This window comes from Typopeltis vanoorti, chromosome 10 (assembly GCF_054136105.1).
Source record: "Typopeltis vanoorti isolate ZY-2024b chromosome 10, IOZ_Tvanoo_1.0, whole genome shotgun sequence".
Taxonomy (NCBI): Eukaryota; Metazoa; Arthropoda; class Arachnida; order Uropygi; family Thelyphonidae; genus Typopeltis; species Typopeltis vanoorti.
This window is the reverse complement of record NC_143558.1, coordinates 70,922,280-70,946,210: the sequence shown is the minus strand read 5'-3', so window position 1 is coordinate 70,946,210 and position 23,931 is coordinate 70,922,280. Positions and strand designations below refer to the sequence as shown.

The 23,931-nt window shown below is 37.4% G+C and overlaps 1 protein-coding gene across 3 annotated transcripts in view; it reads left to right on the top strand.

Annotated features, from left to right (window-relative positions):
• The window catches only part of LOC150102497 (nuclear valosin-containing protein-like), a 534,631-nt gene that overhangs the window by 53,993 nt on the left and 456,707 nt on the right, over positions 1 to 23,931 (top strand). For 2 of the 3 annotated variants that reach the window (XM_090398755.1, XM_090398754.1), the window contains exon 2: positions 7,401 to 7,524. The exons of the other annotated variant lie outside the window; for it this stretch is intronic. In XM_090398755.1, the coding sequence (XP_090254881.1) occupies positions 7,401 to 7,524 (124 nt within the window). The remainder of the gene's footprint in view (positions 1 to 7,400; positions 7,525 to 23,931) is intronic. 3 annotated transcript variants of the gene reach the window in all.

Below are 23,931 nucleotides of genomic sequence, written 5' to 3'. Positions count from 1 at the left end.
GTTGAGGGTGGCTATGTGTTTCACGTCCTTTGCTGACCACATTGCTGATTTCTCACCTACTCTATGTGGTCTTTGAGTAGGCGCGTCGGCTGTCCCGTATGCAGTAGTACTATCTTGGTTTGTAGACTTTCTCCAGCTCATGGAAGTTACTGGCATAATAATGTAGCCAGCTTGCCATGCCTCTGCTACATCCTTTGGTCCACTGGCTCTTTATTCTTTATTCGGAGCAACCCATTTGGGTTTCCCCCATCTGCCACCCGGGGAAGCACCTGGTAGGAGTGTGGTTTCCCCCAAACTGGCTGCAATATATGGCTTTAAATAAATATTACTTATTTCCTTGTATTTTTTTCATGAGTTAATTAAAGAAACCTCTCATGCCAAGTCTCTATCTCCTAAAGAACAATGTTGGAGAAGGTTATAACATTAGTGTGGTAAATGGATTTGTGTCAGATTGTTGCTTATGGCAAATACTTTGCATTTTTTCAGTTTGTTCATTGGAATTGAAAAAGCAAAGCTAGTTGGATTTCTGGAAATTGTCCTTACAAGATGATTTCTCTATTTGGGTAACTGGATGTAGAATGACCAGCTTTGGGGATGAACAGTTTAAGAGATCAGTGGCTTTTAAAATTTTGAGAGTGATTAATGCAGCATATGAACATTACTGAATGGTAGTAAGGATACCTCAATCCAGAAGTCAAATGCAGAGGATTCTAGATTCTTAATTCTCTGTCTGATCTCATAAATGTTCCATTGTATAAGGCTTTGATTAGGCCACACATGGACTATTGTGCCCAGATTTAGTAACCTGGTTTTCAGAAGGATGAAGAGATGTTGGAAAGGGTCCAAAGGCGACTGACTAAGGTAGTTTCTGACTCTGGAATGTCGAGTATGAGGAAAGATTGAGGAGATGCAATTTGCAGAGTCTGGTGGACAGAAGAAAGAGGGGAGATATGATAGAGACCTATAAGTTGGTAAGGGGTTGTTATAGGATCAATGCTGGAGAAGTTCTACAGAAAATAGTGGGAGATCGGGGGAGAACCAGAGGTCATCCCTGGAAACTGTATAAAGAAGGTGTGAGTAGGGGAGTGAGAGGTAGGTTTTTTTGCAGAGTTGTAAATGTTTGGAATGCCTTGCCTGAGAGTGTGGTGTCTGCAGGGAGTTTGAATGTGTCCAAAGCACGGTATGATGAGCTTTTGTTGTGTGATAAAAGGACCTCCCAGATGAGCCTTTGACTCCATGAGGTATTGGGTAATAATAATAATAAATGAACAGGCATGATTCTAGTGGCAGAAGGAATGATGCTGAGTAGTAATTTGGACAGTTCAGGTTGACTGTGGTTGTTGTGGATATACAATGCTGGGTTTCTTTCAAAATTATGAGGTCTGATGTCTAGATGTCTGTAAGTAATGTTGGTTAAAGTAGATGTGACAGTAAGTTTCTGTTGTAGGGAATTTAGTGTGTTTCATGTATTTATGTAATGTGTAGTTCTTCTTGAAGTTAATTTTTGAGGGAGTTTCTATTTATTTATTTTATTCCATTGATGCTCAGTTTTGTATGTGTAATGATATAATTTGAAAATGGCTGAAAATAGCAGAAATTGAGGAATTTTTTGAGGTATTAGAAAAGGCAGGCACAATGAAAAGAAAAAGTTGGTCCTTGTTGAATATCTAAACAGCAGAGTAGAAAATTATTACTAGACATAAGAATGTTTTGGTAAAATTTGGAGAAAAGAGCGAAGCTAATAATAATGGTAAGCATGTGCTAGATTTCATAATTTTTAAGATATATTCTGATCACCTTGCAAGCATGAAGGAAAAAAAACTGCTAGATTTCTGCTCAGGACGTGATGGACTAGTTATTACTAGCACCATGTTCCAACATAAAAATGTACACAAATTCACATGGAGAGAAGATGCAAGGAATAAGAAAATTCTCATTAACTATGTTATAGTTGATTGCGATGTTTTCCCACTGGTTCAGGACACAGCAGTGTACAGAAGATTTAAATAGGAAGTGATCACTATTTAGCTTTGAGCAGGAAGAAATTAAATTTCATAATGAAAAGAGGAGTGAGTAATAAAGTTTTAACACGTTGACCGCCATATGAATCAAATACGATTCACACTACATTTTTTCAATGCGTTGCGTGAATCATATTTGCTTCGCATAAAGATTTTTCTTTCAGGCTGCGTAGTTCACCCGTGATTCATATCTAAATGAAATGCTTATGGGTAATGGAAATGTGGGGCCTGGTAAACAGGTTTATATAGTTAGCATGGTAGAATTTCAACTACATGTACAACAGGTGGCCTATTATAGGGGTTTTATTTTTTACCTGATTTAGGCCAATTTCTAATGTTGAATAAAACAATAACAATGGTGCTAAATATTTATTTATAATATGTCATTATAAATGTGTCAATTCATAAATTTTTCTTGTAAAAAATTGAAAAATAATAAACAAAAAATTACAATCAATAGACAAATAGATATGAAAAAAAATAATTAGGAAATTATTACTAAACAATTACAAAGTACAGTTATGCACGATAGTAAAACAGCGAACACAGTAAAATTTTTCGTACTGAACACATTTCCACCGTGTTTGTATGACCTTAGATGTTGCATATTTTCTATTATGTTCTTCGGTTAACTTTTTGCAGCAAGATGTACATCTTCTATTACTGGTACCAACCTCTTCTAAAATATGTTTTTCCTTGTCTGAAGTCGAAGTGACATTATTTTCCTTTGGTGTAATTCCTAATAACTCTTTTGCGATTTTTTTCTCTAAATTCTGTGATGCTAATGTTTTTATCAGTAACTCACTTATATACTATAAAAGTGTTCACCACAGCAGAACCTAAAAGAATTTCAACTGCGAGTTTTCGGTACCATTTCACACTTCTTCTAAGACAAGAAGCATAGGCTTTTACCTGATCGGATAGATCAGTAAAACTTTTGCTTTTGTTATAGTCTATAATAGCTTCCAGCTTTTGCACTTCATTACCATTTTTTACTGTAAGAGATTTCATTTTGTTTGTGTGTTTTGTCGATAACATAAGCACTTCACGTTTATCGCACCATTTTATTACCACCATCCCTGTGTCACTTTCTTTACCAATTATTTTACCCTTTTTCAATTTCTTCTGGGTAACATCCTGTGGAATTCCCTTATGATTTTTTTCTCAAAGTGCTTACAAGGTCTGTTTGTCTATTCAAAAGTTTGTGCACTAATTCAGTACTGGTATAATAATTATCTACATATATTGTGCGTCCATGGTCAAGTAGATTCTCACAAAGTCCCATGACAATTGAAGTTGGAACACTATTAGTGGTATTGGTCTTTTCTGCGCCACAGTATATCTTGAAATCATATGTATATCCATTTTCAATACACAATTTGAATAGTTTATGCCAAATTTGTGTCGTTTATTCTTGGTGTACTGACGAAAGGCAAGACGACCTTGGAAAGGAACTGAAGTTTCATCTATGCAAATATAACTCGAAGGTGTCATTATTTTCTGGAAATTTTTTCTTATATGATTTATGAGAGTTGTAATTTTATAAAGTTTTTCAGAAGTATTTCCACCCTCGTCTGTGAAGTGCCAGTTACTGAGAAGAAGATCAAACTGATTCCTTGACATAACTTGTTTGATTTCTGTAGAATAGAGGACGTTATTCGACCAATAACACTAATTTTGGCATCTGCACTAAACCGAACCAAATTTGCAGACCCAAAAATATCTTCATTTAATTGGGATTTGTGTTTTTCCACTTTCTTATCCATGCTTTTGGTAAAATTGTCTTACTGAGTTTTTGAAGAATGTATTTGTTAGTTTCTTGCACCATTAGGTCCTGCAGTCCTTCATCAACAAACATAAAAAAGAAGTCTACAAGCTGTTTATCGTGCATTTCTTCAATAACATTTTGTTTTATTCCAAAATTATTATCCACAAACTGAAAATGTTTTAGATTATCACCTGTAATTTCATTCCATTGTAGGTCGGTTGAATTCACATTTCCAAGTATTTCATCTGAAGAAGAATCATTAGTCAAATGCAGATTTCTTATAACATCATCAATTGTTTGTGCTACAGAATGTTGAAAGTTTATTTTTCACTTGGTTAGAGTATAATACCACCTTACCCCAGTCCTGAAGATACTTGCAGGTGCAAAATTTGTTTGCTCACACTTGGATAAAGGATTAAACTAAATTTATTATGTGCTACAGAATGAGCAGCAGTAAACTGAGATGTACTAGGAACGAAAACTTCGGTATTACCAGTTGTAGTTACTTTTATTCTCTTTCTAGCAATGAGAGAATCAGAATCTGAAGACATAGAACTAAGATCACTTCCGTTCTAACTTTCCAACGAATATTCGTATGGTTCGTCATCAGATAGAACTTCATTTATCAAGGCTTCTAAATGACGTTGCTCTTTTTCGTAGTCTCCCATATTAGGGCAATTTATAACTATTTATCACTATAATAAATTTATTCCACCGGACAAAACACTGAACGCATATAACTGTTCATACGCGTCATAGATATGCAAGTTTGACCTTGTGTGAAGTGCGAATCACGTGTGCACTGCTCGGCCCAGTCAGTAAAAAAATTCTTCTCACGCTGCGCGGTGCACACGTGATTTGCATTTAACAAATCTATTTAGCTACATGAAAAATATGATTATTTTATGTTACTTTCCGCAAATTGTAAAACAAAAAGAAGTTGGCCTGGGGATCACAACATTTTTTAACATACGGCGGTCAATGTGTTAAAATGAATCAAAGTACAGCAGCTTTCAGAAGTAAACTGTAGACTCAAATACAGAACATCATTGAAAAAAAAAAAAAAAAATGAAGAATTTTAAAAATAAGAACAAAACCTTGGAGATTCATTGGCAAACCCTGAAAAAAACATTCATTAATTCAGTCAGAGAGGCATATGGTGAGATTGTCTGTAAGGATAGAAAAATCAGAACACCATGGTGGACTCAGAACATTACATTACAGAGGCAGTCAAGGAAAAGAAGAAAGCATATGGAAAGTTTCTGGTAAGTAAGTCAGCTTGTGCTCTTTTTTCTATATTCTCTATGAGAATATAGAGAAAAATGTAAGGAAATGAAGCATTGTGTAAAACTAGCTAAATAATAGTCATGGAAACACTTTGGTAAAAACATAGAAAATAAATATCAGAAAGGTGGCAAAATATTCTGAAGGCTATAGAAAAAGCTTACAAATTGAGGAAAAAGTAATGTAAAAGGAATCTGAGATGATAAAGGTGACATAAAAACTGAAGATAAAGATATTCTAGATGTTTGGAGTAATTATTTTGAAAGATTTCTAAATGAAACAAGCGGTATCAGGACAGTGGTAGAGAACTCCCAAGAGGAAAGAAGTCAAAAATACATATCCACACTTTGAAGTAAAAAAAAGTCATCAAAAATATGAAATTCAGAAAGGCAACTGGAGCAGGTGAAATTCGAACAGAAATATCTCATATATGGTGATATAAAAGTTTTACAGTGGCTGCATTGCATAATTTAGAAGGCCTGGTCAGAGGGACAAATTTCAGATGATTGGTGCAGAGCTCTCATAGTGCCTATATATAAAAAGAGGAAATAAAATTGAATATGAAAATTATAGAGGTATTTCCTTACTGAGTATTCCTGGTAAGATTTATGCAAGTATACTTGAGAAACAGTTAAGAACAATTGTAGAAGGGATGCTTGGTGAAGAACAAGCTGGATTAAGGCCAAATCCAGCTTGTGCTCAGTATGACAAGGATTTGTATTTAAGTTTAGTTGATCTGGAAAAGGCATACGACAAACTGCCAAGTAGAAAGCTCTTCAAAATGCTACGTTATATCGTATAAATGGAACATTTTACCGAGCACTACATAGTCTCTATTATAGTTGTAAGTCAGCAGTTACAATTGGTTACAGGAAGATGGTTTGATGTTAAATCAGGTGTGCGACTAGGTGCACATTACTCTACTGTTATTCATTATCTATATGGATCACATTATGAAGGAAAGTTGTATTAAATCTGATATCAAAATTGTCAATGTTAATCTTAGCTCTTTACTTTATGCAAATGATGTTGCACTTCTGAATAAATCCAGCGTAAGTCTGCAAGATTCCCTGACTAAATTGAATGATTGTTGTAATAAATTCAGCATGAAAATCAACAATAAAAAGCATATACATTGAAAATAGATAGACAGAAAACATTGAAAACCTCAACTGCATGGTGAACATATAGAACAAGTAAAACATTTCAGCTATTTAAGCACAATTTTTAGTGAAGATGGTAAATTAAATATGGAAATTGACAACAGAATAGTCAAAACATGAAATTAGCTGTATATAAGCCAGTGTTCAAACCATTTTTAACTTATGGATCTGAGAGTGGGTTAGAAATAAAACACTTGATCAAAGACTGGAGACATCTGATATAGAGTTCTAAGAAAATTTTATGTTAGTGGAGTCAGCAGATAGCATCAATGGCAGTATCACATTAAAAATGAGGATATTAGGAAGGAACTTGTTAGCATTCAGGAATGTGTTAGTAGAGCTAATCTCGTGTGGTATGGTCACTTAAATGGAATGGGAGAGGAAAGATTCAAAACAAGTTCTTTGCTAGGTTGGTAGGGAAAAGACCCAGAGGAAGACCAAGATATAGGTGGATTGATATGCTGAAAAGTGCCTTAAAAGACAGAAATATAAGATATGATAATGTTGGAATCTTGACAGATAACAGATTAATTTGAAAGAAAATTCTTGATTGGATGTTAGTAATGGTGTAACTTTTTCATGTAGTATTATCATAATTATCCTGTACACCCTCTCTGGGCACATATCAGGAATTGATGATGATGATGAAAAGAGCAAGGACATGCAATGAGAGGGATAGATGGAAGAATGCTCATACAGAGAGAGAGCGAGAACAGCCAGTTTCTTTGCCAAAATTTGGCCCTACCAGTGCCTCCCACATATTGCTACCTGACTCACTCTAAGATGATGTATCTACTGAATGGGAATTCTCCTGACTTATTCTTGTCAGATTTAGGCCTGTATGCTGTGTGGAGGTTACCACATAGCCTGTATGCTGTGAAACACTTTTACATTTGTATCTTCAAAAGGAGAGGTTTCTTGGTTTCTACATTTGTTTGGTATGCACTTGATGGGTATCACCAACACTGTCATTAAGAAGATAGGTAAAGAACCCTTGCTCAGGAAGCATGTTAAGTTTAGAATATTTCTTAATATTTTTAAAGCAGTTAAATGAATGAAGAAAAAGTGACAACTTGCTATTTATAAAGTAACTAAGAAAAATATAAATATTCTGTTTTTTTAAATAAATTTTATGTATATTGGCATTAATGATTTTAAATATAGCTTCTTGGCACAAGAACAGTTGCTTCTATTGTAGATGTTGAACAGCTTCTACTGGATCTACAACAAGCTTATCCTGAATATAGTCGCAGGAAGAAAGCCGCTTTGAAAAGATTTGTTTACAAAGGTATAAATTAATTTATCTTTATCAATAGGGCATTATATATATGTACATACAGATTTTTATTATTTTTTTTTTTAATTGTGAACAACAATTTTATGTACAGGATTAACTGGTTTTTGGTTCTCTGCAGTCAGGCAGAGAGCTTACATGCTCATACTCTTGTTGAGGTATGTTGCATCAAAATATCAGTTATAAGGTGAATTACATTTTTTTTTAAAAATTAAATTAAAGCCATTAACAGTTATTTTAACATGATACTGTATCTTCTTCTTCTTCTGCAGCTTTTCCCACTTAAGTAGGGTCGCTGTTTGTGGTGAGTCTCCTCCATACCTTCCTGTCTTGGGCTGTAGCCACATCCAAGTTCTTCAACCTCAAGTCCTCCTCTACCATCTTCCTCCATCTCTTCTTTGGCCGTCTGCGTTTCTTCCTCCCCCGCACATCCATCTGCACGACCTTTCTTCCTGGATACTCTTCCTCCCTCCTCATCACATGACCAAACCATCTCAAAATGGCCTCTTGTATCTTTGCTTCTAAGTTCGTAACTTTCACCGTTCCCCTTACATAGTCATTTCTCAGATGATCCTTTCTGGACACACCGCACATCCACCTAAGCATTCTCATCTCCGCTACCTCCATCCTGCTGATGTTATTTTTCCTCAGGGCCACAGTATCTATAGCATACATCATATCTGGTCTCACTACTGTCCTGTAGATTTTTCCTTTTAGATTGATTGGCACCCTCTTATCGCATAGCACTCCAGCCATCTCTCTCTCTCTCCACTTCTTGTATCCTGCATCCCACTTCCTTACTCAGCCTCACCATCGATAAAGCTTTCTCTGTCCTTCCTTTGTTTCTAATTGATCATAAAGGTCTTGATACGCCATGGCCTTCGCCTGTGAAACAACTCTTTTGGCTTCTCGCTTTTTCTCTCTGTATTCCTCTCTGTCCTCTACCACTCTGGACTTGTTCCACTTCTGCTTTGCCTTCCTCTTAGCTGTCACTGCATCTTGTACATTATCATTCCACCACCAACCCTCCTTCTGCTCTCTAATCTTTCTGGATGTTTCACCAAGCACCTCAATTGCACAGCTTAGAATTACATTTGAATTATGTCTCCACCAGTCTTGTACACTTTCTAGTCCATCCAAAATCCTCTAATACCTTCTCCCTAAAATGGCTCCTCACACCCTCTTCTTTTAAGCAAAACGACTTAATTTTCTTCCTCTCATGGCTTCCAAAGGTTCTTATCTTTGACTTTATTTGAAAGTCTGCGCACAGCAGACAGTGTTACTGCACCACCTGATCTGTTGGGATTACCTTACAATTTGTTACTGCTGTAATATATTTTCTTCTAGTCAAAATGTAGTCAATCTGTGAACTATTGTTGCCACTTCTGAATGTTATCAAATGCTCTTCCCTCTTACAGAAAAAGGAGTTCGCAATTGCCAGATCAAATGCTACTGCAAAGTCTAAAATCCTCTCTCATTCCTGGTTCATCATTCCTACACCATGCACCCTTTCACAGTCCCTATTCTGTCTCCCTGTGTGTCCGTTCAAGTCTCCTCCAACAATCACCATTTCGTTTTCTTCCAGTTCCTTCATTTCTTCATCTAACACGTTCCAGAATTCATCTTTCTCTTCTGCTGTACAGCCAACTTATGGGATATATACATATAAGACGATCAGTTGCTCTTCTCCAAGACCCAGTTTCATTCACATGATCCTGTCGTTCCTCCTACTCACTTCCAGTACGTCGTCCTTCATTCCGCCACACACACCACAATTCTGACACCATTTCTTCCCTCTTTATTCGCTCCAGAGTAGAACAATTTATACCTGTCTCCTAGTTCCTTCACCTTTTCCCCCCTTCCACCTTGTCTCCTGCACACATAAAATGTCCAACTTCCTCTTCCTTATCATGTCTGCCACCTCTCTTCCCCTTCCAGTCATGCTTCCAACATTCAACGTTCCCACTCGCAACATTCTATCCACTTGCTGGGCTCACTTCCTTAACGACACCCGCCCTTGATGTGGTAGCCCTTGTCCACTTCTCGCAGCTGTAGGGCGATATGGCTGCGCATCGCTTAAGGGGTACGCCCTAGCCCTTGTATCACTTTCTTTTAGACTCATCTGATCATAGCTAGAGCTGGCAGTGAAGTTTTACGGCCAGATGCCCTTCCTGACGTCAACCCTTGCCATTTATCCGGGCTTGGGACCGGCACCTATTGGAGCTAGCATGCCCCTTCGGTTGCTGCAATAGGCAAAATGACATAGCAAGATAGGAAAGGAATCACCCCTAGCCCTCAGATACTCTAATAGCATTCGGGGTAAGGAGCAAGAAGGGAAGAAAGAAGCAAAGAAAGAAGGGGAGAGGGCCAGCCCACAGATAATATAACAGATGTATATTACATGAAGTAAGGCATGGTCCAGCATCAGGTACCTCGGGTTTGCCATGCCTGTAATCACTAAAGTGAGCCCATAGGACAATATTATCTATTTACATGAGAGTGACAGCTGATTAATATTCGCACTGTTAAGCACAAAAATCTTTCTTCCCCTTTCTTTAGGGGATGTGGGGGGATGATGTCACTTCTATGCTGGAAAGTGGACTATGATGCAGTCACCCTGCTCAGCCAGGAGTTGATTCCGTGGATTCCAGTCTTGGTGGAAAAGATCTAAGGTGTTGTTTTGTCTGTGGTGGTGATGCTCGTGTAGGATCCGACTTCTCACCTTTTGTTTGAAGGCTGCAAGGTGTTGGTCAGCTGCCTCTCTCTGTGAAGTTGCTGTGCTGTTTGGTCTTGTATGTTTGAGGTAGAAGCCGTATATTACCACTTTCGCAGTGAAGAGGTAATTGCAGAATGAATGAATATTTGACTCTGCATGGACGAGATTGAGATACTCCTCTTCTGTATGAAGACTATGACAGGTGAGAGCTGCCGTTTCTCGAGACAAACTGATTAATTGGGTATTGACTGGACATTCCAAATAGATATGCCGAACTGTTCCTGATTAGTAGCAGAACAGGCAGTTATCTGAGACATCTGACTTAAATTTTCGTAATATAGTTGGAGTGGGTAATATATTGTGCCATATTCTCCACTGAATATCTGCATCAGGTTTGATGGCTCGTGTGCAATATGATAGATTCCATTGAAATAGTGTTTGATGAGATGATGCAGGATTTTCCAATAAAGTGCTGTAGATTTTGTTGGTGTCGCTGGGTGTAAGTTTCTCCCATGAATTATTAGTTTTTTTAGACAGGTGCTGGATCTTCTGAGTTAGGAGGGCTAAGCCCCCCTCTTCCGTTATGCTATCAGGCATAGCAGCTTCACAAGCAGCCTTTACAGTGTGTATCTGTTCAGCCTGATTCCCGTATTCCAGGTTTCCGAGTAACTTTTGAAAAGCTTCAGGTGATGCTCGGAGAAAGAATGTCATCCAAGATCCTCACGCCTCGCCAGCTCCATGGAGGAAAGAAAATCTCTTTCTGAGTGATCGTGTTTCTTACCATCATGTTGTGGAAGATGGGTTCCATGAGAATTTCAGGAAGGGATGCTATCTTCACTGTGTGCTGGAGGTTTAGCTTCTTCCATCTTCAATGGGCATCTTTGGAGAAGTTTGTTAGATTTACTGGCATGTATGCTATTGTCATTCTTAAGGTTGTGGAGAGAGAGAGAGACCTCTAGTGGCAGAAGTGAAAATATATTCAGTGGTGCATTTGTGTGATATTTCCTGTTGTAGGGTATTAAGGAGAAATCGAGTGCGGAACGTTGTTATCCTGTTGTCAATGCAGGTCAAGTTTTGTCCTCCATCTTTGAAAGAAGTACATAGCTTGGAGTAGGAAAGCCAGTTTGTTTTGTTCCATATGAATTGATAGATGGTTGACTTTATTTGTTTGATGAATTGCACTGGTGGCGTGAGAATCTTTAGTGTATGCCAAAGGACACTGGTAGCTATTTGGTTAACAATTATTGTTCTCCCTCTTGTGGAGGCAGAGGCTCGTATTGCTGCCCACTTTCCTAGTACTTGCTTGAAACATTTGTTTAGTGTTTCCCAGTTCTTATCCACATAAGAGGGCGTGTTTCATAGGTAAATCCCCAGGTATTTGTTTCCCTCTGCGGACCAGTTACCAGACTTTGGGGAATTGGTTTGGTTTGTGCATTTGCCACACCACAGTCCTGTGGTTTTATGTGCGTTTAGTTTGGCTCCTGAGGCTGCTTGGTATTGCTGGTATGCTGTTTGTATGTTACGGAAGTCCTCTTCTTTGCAGGCTATAATTGTAACATCATCAGCATATGCTGTCAGGGTTATGGTTTGGTAGGAAAGTTTAGGACGGGATGCCCTAATCAGCATGCTTAGTCTACACAAAAGGGGCTCTTTGGCATACAACATCTTAATAAAATGAATGATGCCTGAGCCAAAGCGCAGATGCTTTCAAGCAGCTGAATAGGTATAGGTGTTCAATGTGGTCGAAAGCTTTTTCTTGGTCTAGTGTAACAAGACCCATTGTTTCACTGTTGTTGGCTATGCTTATGAGAGATCCCTTATGAGGTGTAAGTTTTCGTGGATAGATCATCCAGGGATGGAATAGCTCTGATGCCTATTTATTATTTCGTTCAGAGCTGGTTTAAGTTTGTTGGCAATGGCTTTTGATATAATTTTACAGTCAGTGTTTATGATGGAGATGGGTCTTATTCTCCAGTTTCCTAATTTCATCGCATCTCCTTTCTTTGGAATAAGTATAATAACAGATGTTGTCATATTGGGTGGGAAGCCATTGGTATTGGCATCGACATATACTCTGTAGAGGATAGGTCCAAGCTGTTCCCAGAAGGACTGGAAATATTCAGTGGCGAGCCCATCTATGCCAGGAGATTTATCTTTAGGTAAGGAGGTGCAGGCAGTTGTCATCGTGGAGCGTGATGGGGAGTTCTGTGTTACGCCGAGTTGCTGGTGAGAGTCTTTTCACATCGGAGAGAATTATATTCGTGGTATCCATAGATGTTGAATTTGCTTGGTATAAATTTTTGTAGTACTGCAAGGTATGTAAGAGGATTTAGTCATGATTTTCTATGATGTTTCCATTATCTGTTGTTATAGCAGATATAGTGGTGCACTCTTGTTGGCATTTTTCCAGTGAGAAGAAATACTTTGTGGGTGCATCTGCAAAGTTAATGTGTTTGCTTCGTGCTCTTATTAGTGCTCCTCTTGCAGAGTGCTCTAGGCATGAGCGTATGGTGACTTCTAGGGACTGGTATTCCTCAGATTCCGGATGATGCAATTGCTGTTGTTGTTGTTGCAGATTTGTAAGAACTGAATGCTTATTCAAATTCCTCTGGTGACTATATTTTTGAGTAAATACCCTAAGTTTGGATTTAAAGAGTGACCACCACTCGGAAATTGATTGGAATGTAGGTATATCTCTGATGAGAGTTTCAATATAGATTTTGGAGGTTCTGAGATATTCTGTATCCTGTAGTAGGCTGTTGTTAAATATCCAGTATGCTCCTCCTCCTTTGTGTCTGGTGTGTCCAGGAATGCAAATGCTCAGAAGGATGGAATCATAATCTAATGCATGAGATGGATGGTATGTGACTCTCTTGATGTAGGATATTGTGTGTATAAATGTGTAGTATCTATCGAGCCATGCCTGGTATAGGACACTGGTAGGACCACCTTTGGCCCTCCAGGAGAACACTTTCTCATGTGGGTGCAAGTGTCTGAAGGTATCAGTCAGCTTGTAGTCAATTATTATATCCTGGAGAAGCTGAGTTAGTAAGTATCGATGTTCTTGGCATTGTTTTCTGTCCATTGCAGGATCCAGAGTGCAGTTGAAATCCCCTGCCAGTATGAGGTGGTCATTGACCTTGCTGAGGTGGTTTCGGACAAACTCTAGTACCTGCACTGCAAGCTGTTCGCTTTGTGGCATGTATATATTAATAATATGTAGTTTCTTACCTGTCTGAGTTGTAATGATTGCATATATTGCACACCCAGGAAAGGTATCGATTATTTCTAATTTTAGGGCACTGTTTTGGTGAATTCCAATGCTGACTATTGATCCATGAAGTTGTATGGCAGGACCATGGTGCATGGTATAAGGCCAGTTCTTCCAGTGTTGATCTGAAGCTTTGCTGTTGCAATGGAAGTTAGTTTCCTGCAGCATAACTATTTTGGCCAGTGGACAAGGATATGCTGCAGGACGAGCCTGTTTCACAATGGTGTGGCACATCCTATAGCGTTTAGTGAGAGAAGGTTTACTGAGGTGCTCATTATTTTATGGTTTTTTTTTTTTTTTTTTGGTGTGGTAATCTTTACTTCCTTTATGGATAGTTACGCTGCCGCTGGGATTCCATCCCGTTTATCAGGTAGTATAATCTTTTCCTGAGATTGATGGTTTTTCTTCCTCTTTTTCCTGCCAGAACGGTTCTTAATTTTTCCAGCTGGGTGATAAGGCCACTGCTGTCAGCAGTTTTTGCGAAGAGCCTCGAACTTTTTTAAGAAAGCTCTGCAGCTGCTCATTTGTAAGTGGGCCTACAGTGTGAGGAGGACCTGCATTTCCAGTTTCCTCTTCATCATCTGAGGACTCAAGAAGCTCGATCTCTTCATCCCCTCCCCCCCACACACACACAAGCTGTTGGGAGGGTTCTGGAATGTTTGGAGGCAAAGATTCCCTGTTGCAGCTGCACTGGTTCGTCTTTGGCTGTTCTGTTTTTGTTTCTTCCTCCTCTTTGTTATGTTTATCTTTATCAGAGTTAGTTGTCTGTTTTCTGTTTCCTTTTCTCTTGGATTGCTTTTAATCGACGTTGGTGGAGATTCTTCCGAAAGTTGAGTTTCGTTAGTGCCACCACTTGATTTTGTCTCCTCAGTATTCGACTGAGAGTTGTTTCCATTAGACTTTTGTTTGTTAGGAATGCTCTGTTGTTTTGGTTGTTTGTTTGCTGCTTCTAGTACTCTGATCTGCTATGGTTGGTAGTATTGTTAACCTGTTTCTCATTTTTGGATATTTACTGACATAACTTCCTTACATGACCTTCTTCGTGGCAGTAAAAGCATTGAGCAGCGATAGTAATATAAAAAGTGTAGGGTACTCCATCTATTTCTGTGTTGATTATTTTAGGTATGGAGCCAATTGTGTTGTCGCCAAAGTGCATTAGAGCCTGTCTTCTAAATCTCTTGATGTGAGCAAATTCAGGCCTAGTTGTAGAGGCTCGTAGGTTCTGATTTTAACCTGTCATTGTGGCGTATTTTGACAGTAATCCACGAAGCATTTGATGGCTTATTTACGGTGGGACATTTGGCACTGTTACTTTTGTGGGAGCTAGCATGATTGGTGAGACATTCACGTGGCATGATTCAATGTTTATTCCCTTTTCAATTAATGTCTCAGACCAAGATACATTGTTAAAGTACATTTGTATATTTCCGGCAACTCTTGAAATGTGAGTTATTTTTTACTGGAACATGCTGCGCGACTGCATCTAGGTACTTTTCTAGTGGGGTATTTTCGATTGCAAAAATTACTATTCCGTTGTCTCGGGAAATGCTGTTGGTTAGCTGTGCATTTGCACATGCGGTGGTCGTAATTCGCGTGGAGGTATTAGCTACAATGTTGGCATAAGGGAGAGAGGGTACTGACCTTTGTCTGTTATTGTCCGAGGGGCTGAGACTGATGTCTTTTCTTTCTCTGGAGCTGTGGCTGTCATCTTTTCCTTGATCATCGGAATCCTGCAACCTTGGACCGATTCCTGCTGAACTCTGGCGTGGAACTGTTGTTGGTGGTGATATACTTTGGCCATTGCTTCGGACAAATTCGGGGAAACATAAGCTATCACAATTTCCCGCACTCGAGGGCATACTGTTATAACAATAACCAAAGGAACAATGAAAATTTAAAAAATTTTAAATGACTTTGCCTAGCTTCGCAAATTTAAAAAAATTAATTTTATAACGCAATAGATCGGGTGCTTACGATTATGCAAGTATTAAACTTGAGGTTGATTGAAGTATTAGACTGCATAATATTCAACTTTAGGCAGGAGCAACCTTGGACATGTCTGCTACCTTCCACGTTGTGACTGATAGATCTACAGATAGATAGATAGATACAAATGTCTAATTACATTACTTTTACTTATTACATTTGAGGAATAATTTCAGTATGTTATTCCAGAGAGTTTTTCTGTATTAATTTTAAATTTTATTGTACAATATAAAAGAAGTTTGTTTTAACATCATGTATATAATATTTCAAATTAGTTATTATGATTACAGCTATTTTGCCTGCTTCAGTTTAGGAGTACCCCTGTTTAAATGTCATTGGCTATTTACTCATGGATTCTTAGGGCATTATGAGTGTAGATGTACTAAAAAGTATATGTAGCCTAAGGAATAGAAAATTGCACATACCTTTTTCTGGGTGTTGTGGCTTTTCCTCAGTCTGCGATGTCGAAAACTGCAGTGTGTGTGGGGGGGGGTAGGCAGTTTGGTAGAATAAGTTAGAAAAACCCGGGTTTTTCACAGGAAAAACGGAAATAGCTGTTCACGCCCTTGAACAAAAACACACCCCGCAGATAGACAAGGCCATCATAATAGACAGACAAGACAACGAAACAATGCTCAGAATATCTGAAACAATAGCTATAAAGTGTGACGCGAACTCTATCAACGTACACAGGCCCTACATAATCTCCGAGGTTTGGAAGCTTCACAACATAAAATTGAGGTCACAACCCCGACCAATAGGAGACAACACAAACACCTCTAAAGCAGAAGCACTCACCCGACCTGACATAGCTTCCACTTTCCCAATGTGTTCAGATGACGACCACGAATAGTCGAAACGGTCCACACCCCGTCAACCACCTTTCCCCTTCCCCCTCCCTATTTTAAAAAAATTAACCCTTTCACTTTTTCCCCACCCTATATAAAAGTATATGTTTCTATATGTTACGAAAAAATAACCCGGGTTTTTCTAACTTATTCTACCAAACTGCCTACCCCCCCCCCACACACACTGCAGTTTTCGACATCGCAGACTGAGGAAAAGCCACAACACCCAGAAAAAGGTATGTGCAATTTTCTATTCCTTAGGCTACATATACTTTTTAGTACATCTACACTCATAATGCCCTAAGAATCCATGAGTAAATAGCCAATGACATTTAAACAGGGGTACTCCTAAACTGAAGCAGGCAAAATAGCTGTAATCATAATAGTTTATAAAGAGGAGTAACATGGGAGTTTTCCCAGAAATAATATACATAATTTCAAATTAGTATTTTATTTAATGAAATTTAAGTATTTGTCATGGTCCTGTGAATTAAGTATACCAGATGCAAAATATGATTTTCAGTTAATATTTTTGGTTTGTATAACCTGATAGATATTTCAAATGCCAAGTTATCCTCACTTATATAATTGATATCAGTGATGCAGTGCTTCTGCTTGGTGGAATACAACTTCTCATTTCCAGCTAGCTAATTACTGCTATGATTACTGTTGTTTTTACATGGGTGAGAAGAGAAGGAGTGCACATATGCATTCATTCCATCTATTTAATGTTTTTTTTTTTTTTTTGCTGGAAACACAAATTTCAACCCAGATGTTGATATGTTAGTGTGGATGTGTTTAAGTTTGGGCGTATTATTATGAAGCTCCTGTAAGATTGACGATTTTATTTTTATATATTTATTTGATTTATTGAGTTATCTTAGATTATTTGGTGTATTTTTAGTATGTTATTGTAGTTTTCAGTGTATTTATTGCATTTAATAATATAACTAGATATATATTGTTCACTTAAGATGGTCTTAAAAACAGCATAAAAAATCCATCAGAAGAAAGCAGTGTCAAAAACAGAAGTTAATATCGATGCTGGAAATGAGATGTTGCATTCCATCACGCAGAAGCATTGCATCGCTGATATTAATTATATAAGTGAGGATAACTTGGCATTTGAAATATCTAGATTAAAAACAAATTATTAGACACTTGATCAAATAGAAAAAGTCAAATGTTTATTGAAACTTGGACATGACAAGAAAAATAAGAACAAGCAGAGGCAGGAAAATGCTGAAGTAGGTAAGATAACAGTGAATAATAATAATAACAGCAGTAAGGTAAGTCAATTAGAATGTAAGCAAATGGAAGTATTGTAGTACAGTGATTCACTCATTTAATTTGGGCTTTCTTATGTAATCAATACTGAGAGCTAAAAAGATGTAAAAGAGATAGTAGTGCTTATTTGAACTGATGATTTAAGTAGCGATAATTATAGTATGAGACAGGATATCAAAGGATTGCTAGAAGAAGCAAAAAAGAAAACTGAGCAAAAATTATTAGCTTATTACTGAGATACAACAGTATTAAGTTAGGAAGGAGGCAAATGATTCAATGTACTGTGTAAAAAAATGGGTGCAAGTTTTTGGATGTATGGGATGAGTTTGATGGTAGAAAAGATATAAAACAACATGCATGTATAAGAGGGATGGCCTTCACGTGAATATATTTGGCATCAGGAGTGTGGAGAGATTATTTATTAGAATGAGACCTAATGCAGAGAGTCAAGGAAACTAGATCATCATGGAAGATGCAACCATGATTATGAAATCTAGTGAAGGGATGAAAATGTATGTTCAGACTTTTTGAGTGTATCTGGAGATGGAAAAGAGAAAGTTCTTTACTTGGGCAAGCAGACCATAGATGTAAGTACAGTAAGTTCCTGATGTACATGGATTTGTAGATATGCAGTTGCAGAGTAACATTCTCTAGAAGGTGCCACTTTGAACATAACAGATAATTTTCATGATAGATGATGTTACTCTGAGCACAAGTCTTATTTAAAACAAAACATAAACCCTCAATATGTCTAAGAAACATAAAAATGATGAGAATCAATACATGTATTCACAGTAGTAAGAAGGAGGGGGATTATAACTATGGGGGGCTGATGTAGATATTATTAAATGGCATGAAAAAAGGTAAGTTTGGAGACATTGCATGCACTTATGAAATTACTGAATCAACTGTTGGAACTATTATAAAAGATTAAGTTTGCACATGAAAGTGCAGCAATGCCATCTGCAATCACTTACAGGAACAGAGGCATATTATTATTATTATTAACAGGTATCTCCATGGAGTACAAAGACTCATCATTCATAATATCCCTATTATATCTTGCACAGTATAACCAAATTCACCATGGGAGTAAGAAACTAACCATTAATAACACAGTGCCTCTGCTTGAACTGATTCACTGACATAGAACTGACAACCACCTCAGGCAACCCATTCTGCTCATTCACCACCCTTGAAGAAAAAAATATAGATCTCACATTCTTGCTAACTGAAACGTTACTCAACTTCCAATGATGACCTCTTGTTCTGTTCGCCACCTGCCATATACCGAAAAAAAGTTCCTCTACCTCCATTGTATAAAACTCTTTTAGTGGCTTGAATGTTTCTATCATGTCATCATTCTTCCTTCTATCTGCCAATTTTTGTAACCCACAAATCTTCAGTCTCTCTTCACATGGAACATACCACAGGCCCACAACCATCTTGGTTACTCACCTCTGAATCCTCTCAGCTACTTTCACATCTCCAAGAAACCCAGTGACCAAATCTGAGCACAGTAGTCCAGATGTGGACATATCCAAGTCTTATAAAGACGAATAATGACTTTTCTGTCCCTACTAGTCAACATATTTTTTAGCATCCAAGTTATTTTCTAAACTGTTTTGAAAAATTTTGCAATATGACCTCTGAACCTCAGTGTTCCTTATCAACCATAACTCCCAGATCCCTCTGGCATCATCAATTTCTTTCCAGCAATGAATCAATAGAATACACAGACTGAAACTTTTCAATCCAAAGTGAATAACTTTACATTTTACCAAAAGAACAGTTATGGAAGGGAAGCTTGGTGAAGAATGAGCTGGATTCAGGCCAAATAGAGGTTTTTAGGATCAGTTTTTCACTTTAAGACAAATACAGATATCCCTTGCTTAACGCGGTTTTGCTTAACACAGGATTTAATTAGCTTGGCGAAATTAATTGCGACAATCCCTTGATATATGCAGCAAGAGTTTTGATTAACGCGCCTTTAAATTTACCACGCATAAACATGCAAGCCTCGTGGCGTGAGCATGATGACATCATTCGTCCCGTGCAGCTGTGCTCCTTGAGCCTGAGTGCCAGCCAGTTACTTCGCTGCCAGCATTAAGAGTGGGTGTATTACAAGCTCCAGTTGTTCTGCTGTACTTATTTACAAATTGCGTTCTTCATAAATTTTTCAGCTATTAATCTTGTAGAAGAATAAGAGCAATCCCACAACCGGGTCATTAAGTGAACAAAAGAAGAGGAAAGTAATTACCTTAGATACAAAATTTGATATAATTAAAAGATTAAACATGGTGAAAGTAAAAGTAAGATCGGAAGCGAATTTGGTTTTAACAAGTCTACAATACGGACTATTTTATCCAAAGCTGATGAGTATTGCAAGCAAGGTAAAGTTGCATCCACATCTGCAAGTATGCAATGCACATGTAATCAGAGTGCTATAATGGTTGAAATTGAAGATCTGTTGATTATTTGGCTGGAAGACTGTAACCAAAAGAGAATTCCAATTAGTGCCTATAATACCACGGCCAAAGCACTAAGCCTATTTTCAAGACTTAAAGAGACTAAATGTAAAGACAATTTAGGGCTGGACTAAAGAATGTGAAAGTAACAGGTGAAGCTGCAAGTATCAATGAAGATGCTGCATCTACATTTCCTTCTGAGCTGCAGAAAATTATCGAAGAAAATGATTACGATTACTGCCAAATTTTCAATGTAGATGAAACTGGCCTCTATTGGAAAAAAATGCCATTTAGAACTTTTACATCAAAAAAAGAAGCAGCCTGACTATAAAGTATTAAATGATCGCTTAACTGTTTTGGAGGGAATGCTAATGGAGATTTTAAATTGAAGTCACTGCTTGTCTATCGAACTCAGAACCTGAGGGCTTTAAACGAACTCTTTAACAAGATCTCTTTACCTGTAATTTGGCTTGTGAATCAGAAGGCTTGGGTTACCCAAAGTCTATTCGAAGATTGGTTTAAGTCTTATTTTTGCCCAGCAGTTGAAGCTTATTGCAAGAGAAATAACTTAGCTTTCAAAGCTCTTTTGCTTTTAGATAACACACCTGGTCATCCAAATTCTCTTAATGATCTCTGTGAGAATGTGAAAGTTTTATTTTCCTCACCAAATACAATATCATTGCTACAGCCTATGGACATGAGTGTCATTACAACTTTCAAAGCCTATTTTCTTAAAAAGACATTCTCAAAGGCAGTAGAAACAACAATGAGAGAAAATGCGATTATGCTCCAAGAATTGTGGAAAAAATTTAACATTAAACACGTAATTGAAAACATTCATGACTCGTGGGAGCAAGTGTCTTCTAGCTGCATGAAAGCTGTTTGGAAATACATTTTGCAAGAATGCTCTAATGACTTGGATTGTTTTCAAAATCCTGTGAACAATATGATTGAAGAAATCATTGCAATTGGTGAAGACCTTGGTTTTGATGTTGATGCAGAAGATGTTAAAGAATTATTGGATTCAAAAGATTTCAGTGACAACGATCTTCTTGAAATTGAACAACAACGTGCATATGAAGACAACGAACAAATGGAATGTGACGATGTGGTTCCAAAGGAGATGACAGTCAAAGAACTGGATGGAATATTTTGCAGTTTAGAATCGCTTAAGCAGCAAGTAATGGATATGGATCCAAATGTTAATTGAAGAATGCTTGTTTGCTGAAGATTTGAGAGTCATTTGCTTGTTATCGTAGAATTTATGCCGATAAGAAAAAAAACTAAAACTGTTCAAACGACTCTTGATAACTTCTTTTGATAAAAAAAATTGCATTAACTAATGTAGGTATAAGCATTTATTAAACATTTACTTTGCATTCATTTTTTATCTTTCCTAAAAGAGTATCGTATAAAACGAACTATTAATATGGATGAATTATGCTTTTTACAATTGATTATTATATTTAATGCAATTTTGATATATGCGGTAACATTGAGGAATTAATTAACCGTGTTAATCGAGGGATACCTGTAGTTGAGAAATCTCAGGAATATAACAAGGATTTGTATTTAAATTTTCATATGACAAGGTGCCCAGAGGAAAGCTCTTCAAAATGTTGTATAAATGTCCCATTTACACAACATTTTGTTATATTGTGTAAATGGGACATTTTATTGAACAAGTATCAAAATTGGTGATGTTAATCTTAGCTCTTTACTTTATTTAGATGATTCAAAAAATTCAATAACTAAAAAATCTAAAGGAAGTGTTTTAAAAAAATGTGTTTCTTGGCATGTATTGGCTGATGGCCTAATGACCATCAGCCAGTAGCTGTCTGGTGGTGATACGATCATGTTTCATCTGTCTGGTTCAAACTGTTTGCATTCAAAGTTTAAATTCAGATAGTTCAGACTGCTCCATATTAACTCTGTGCCATATTTTGTTTGACTCATTAAACTTTTTTTATTACTAAAATTTTAAATTTCATAATTATTAAATGTATTTAATATTTAAAAAAATAGTTGTTTCACATGTTTGTAATTTATTAGAACACAAATAATTAAAAATAAGTAATTTCATAATTGCAAACATAAGTTTCTGTGGTTTTAGCAGTTCTGCAGGAAATTTTTGGTATTGAGACCACATTATAATGTTAATAAAGAGTGTAATAAAAAATAAGCAACTAAAATCCAACAAGTTTCATAAGTTGTAAGACTTGCATCATCAGGGATATTGGTACATAAATGTTTTACACAACAAAAGCTTATTAACAATTAATTACACATGTTAGATGTTTTTGATAACTTCACAACTCTTACAATACAAATAATTATAACTTTATAATTATTTGTATTTGAATGAAATATTATTATAATTTCTCCCCAATTGTGTCTTTGCCTGAGAGGAGGGGGATATGGCAGTATTACTGAAATTTTAAAAAGGGTACGTGGTTACTGAAAGTTTGGGAAAAACTTCTCTAATACTGGAATGTATGAAGTTCTGTGTGACTGTGACTTGGCATACAATGGACAGACAGGAAGATCCTTTAACATCTGCCTTGGAGAACATAAATATACTGCTTTGAAAGAAGTCAACGGACACCATAGTGTGAGGAATAAACAGCCATGGCACCCACCTTATTAAGATGTAAGACTTCTTTTGGCTGCAATGACTGCAGCAATTCTATGCAGATATACTTTCCACAAGCATACAATAGCCAACAATGGGAATTTTGTACCATTCTTCCTGTAAGCATGTAACGAAATCCTGGATTGTTGTAGGGTGGATGCCCCTTGACCTTCCCCATGCTCCAATTCATCCCACAGATGTTCAATAGGGTTGAGATCAAGGATCTGTGGAGGCTAGTCGAGTGTGGTGATGTTCAGGCCCACAGACATGCAGTTATAGCAGCATTCTTATGACATGGTGTATTGTCTTGTTGAAAGAGACAATGGTCACTTCCATAGAAATAACACAAAATAGGAACCATTACATTGTCCAGAATGTTCAGATACCTCTCAGAGTTCAGTGATTATGGCAATAGAGGTCTGAGACCAGAACAGGACCATTCATCCCACTGTCATCTCTGAAGGAGATTTTCATTGGGCATCAACCATGTGCACACCCATCAATCTCTGTAGAGGGTATAGCATGATTCATGGCTCCATAACACAGCTTTCCAAGCTTCCATGTCCCACTGTATATGCTCTTCGCACCACTGAAGACAACACAGTGTGTCAGGTAATGTTGGTCTTGCATATTTGAAGTCCTACCATGGAAACCCATGTTGTGAGCCTTGGTTCTGAATGTTTTTGTGCAAATTCACGTTCCAGTTGATGCCCAGAACTCCATATTCAACATGTCAGCTGACGAATGGCAGTTTTACATGTTACCTTTCATAGCATCCAGCGGTCATGTTCAGTGAATGTAGTGATACCATACTGAGATGGAATCACTGATTGTTGACCTGGGATGATCCAATTTGTCAACAATTTGCCAAACAGATACGCCTGAAACATAGTATCCCATCACAATGCTTCTTTCAAACTCTGCCAGTTACCTTCTCGCAGCCATTTCAACCAGACACAGTTGCACCGACTTGGGAGCATCATATTCCTCCAATTTATACTGGCTACAAATACATGACTAATTACATGGTTCTATGCACCTTACCCATGGGGCAAGATGCATAGAGCCATGTAATTAGTTCTTATTTCCAGCAGTGTGCATTTGCCACCATTATTATTATTATCATTACTTGACACCTCCAGGGAGTCCAAAGACTCATCGAGGGAGGGCACCTACTCTCACTCAATCCAACT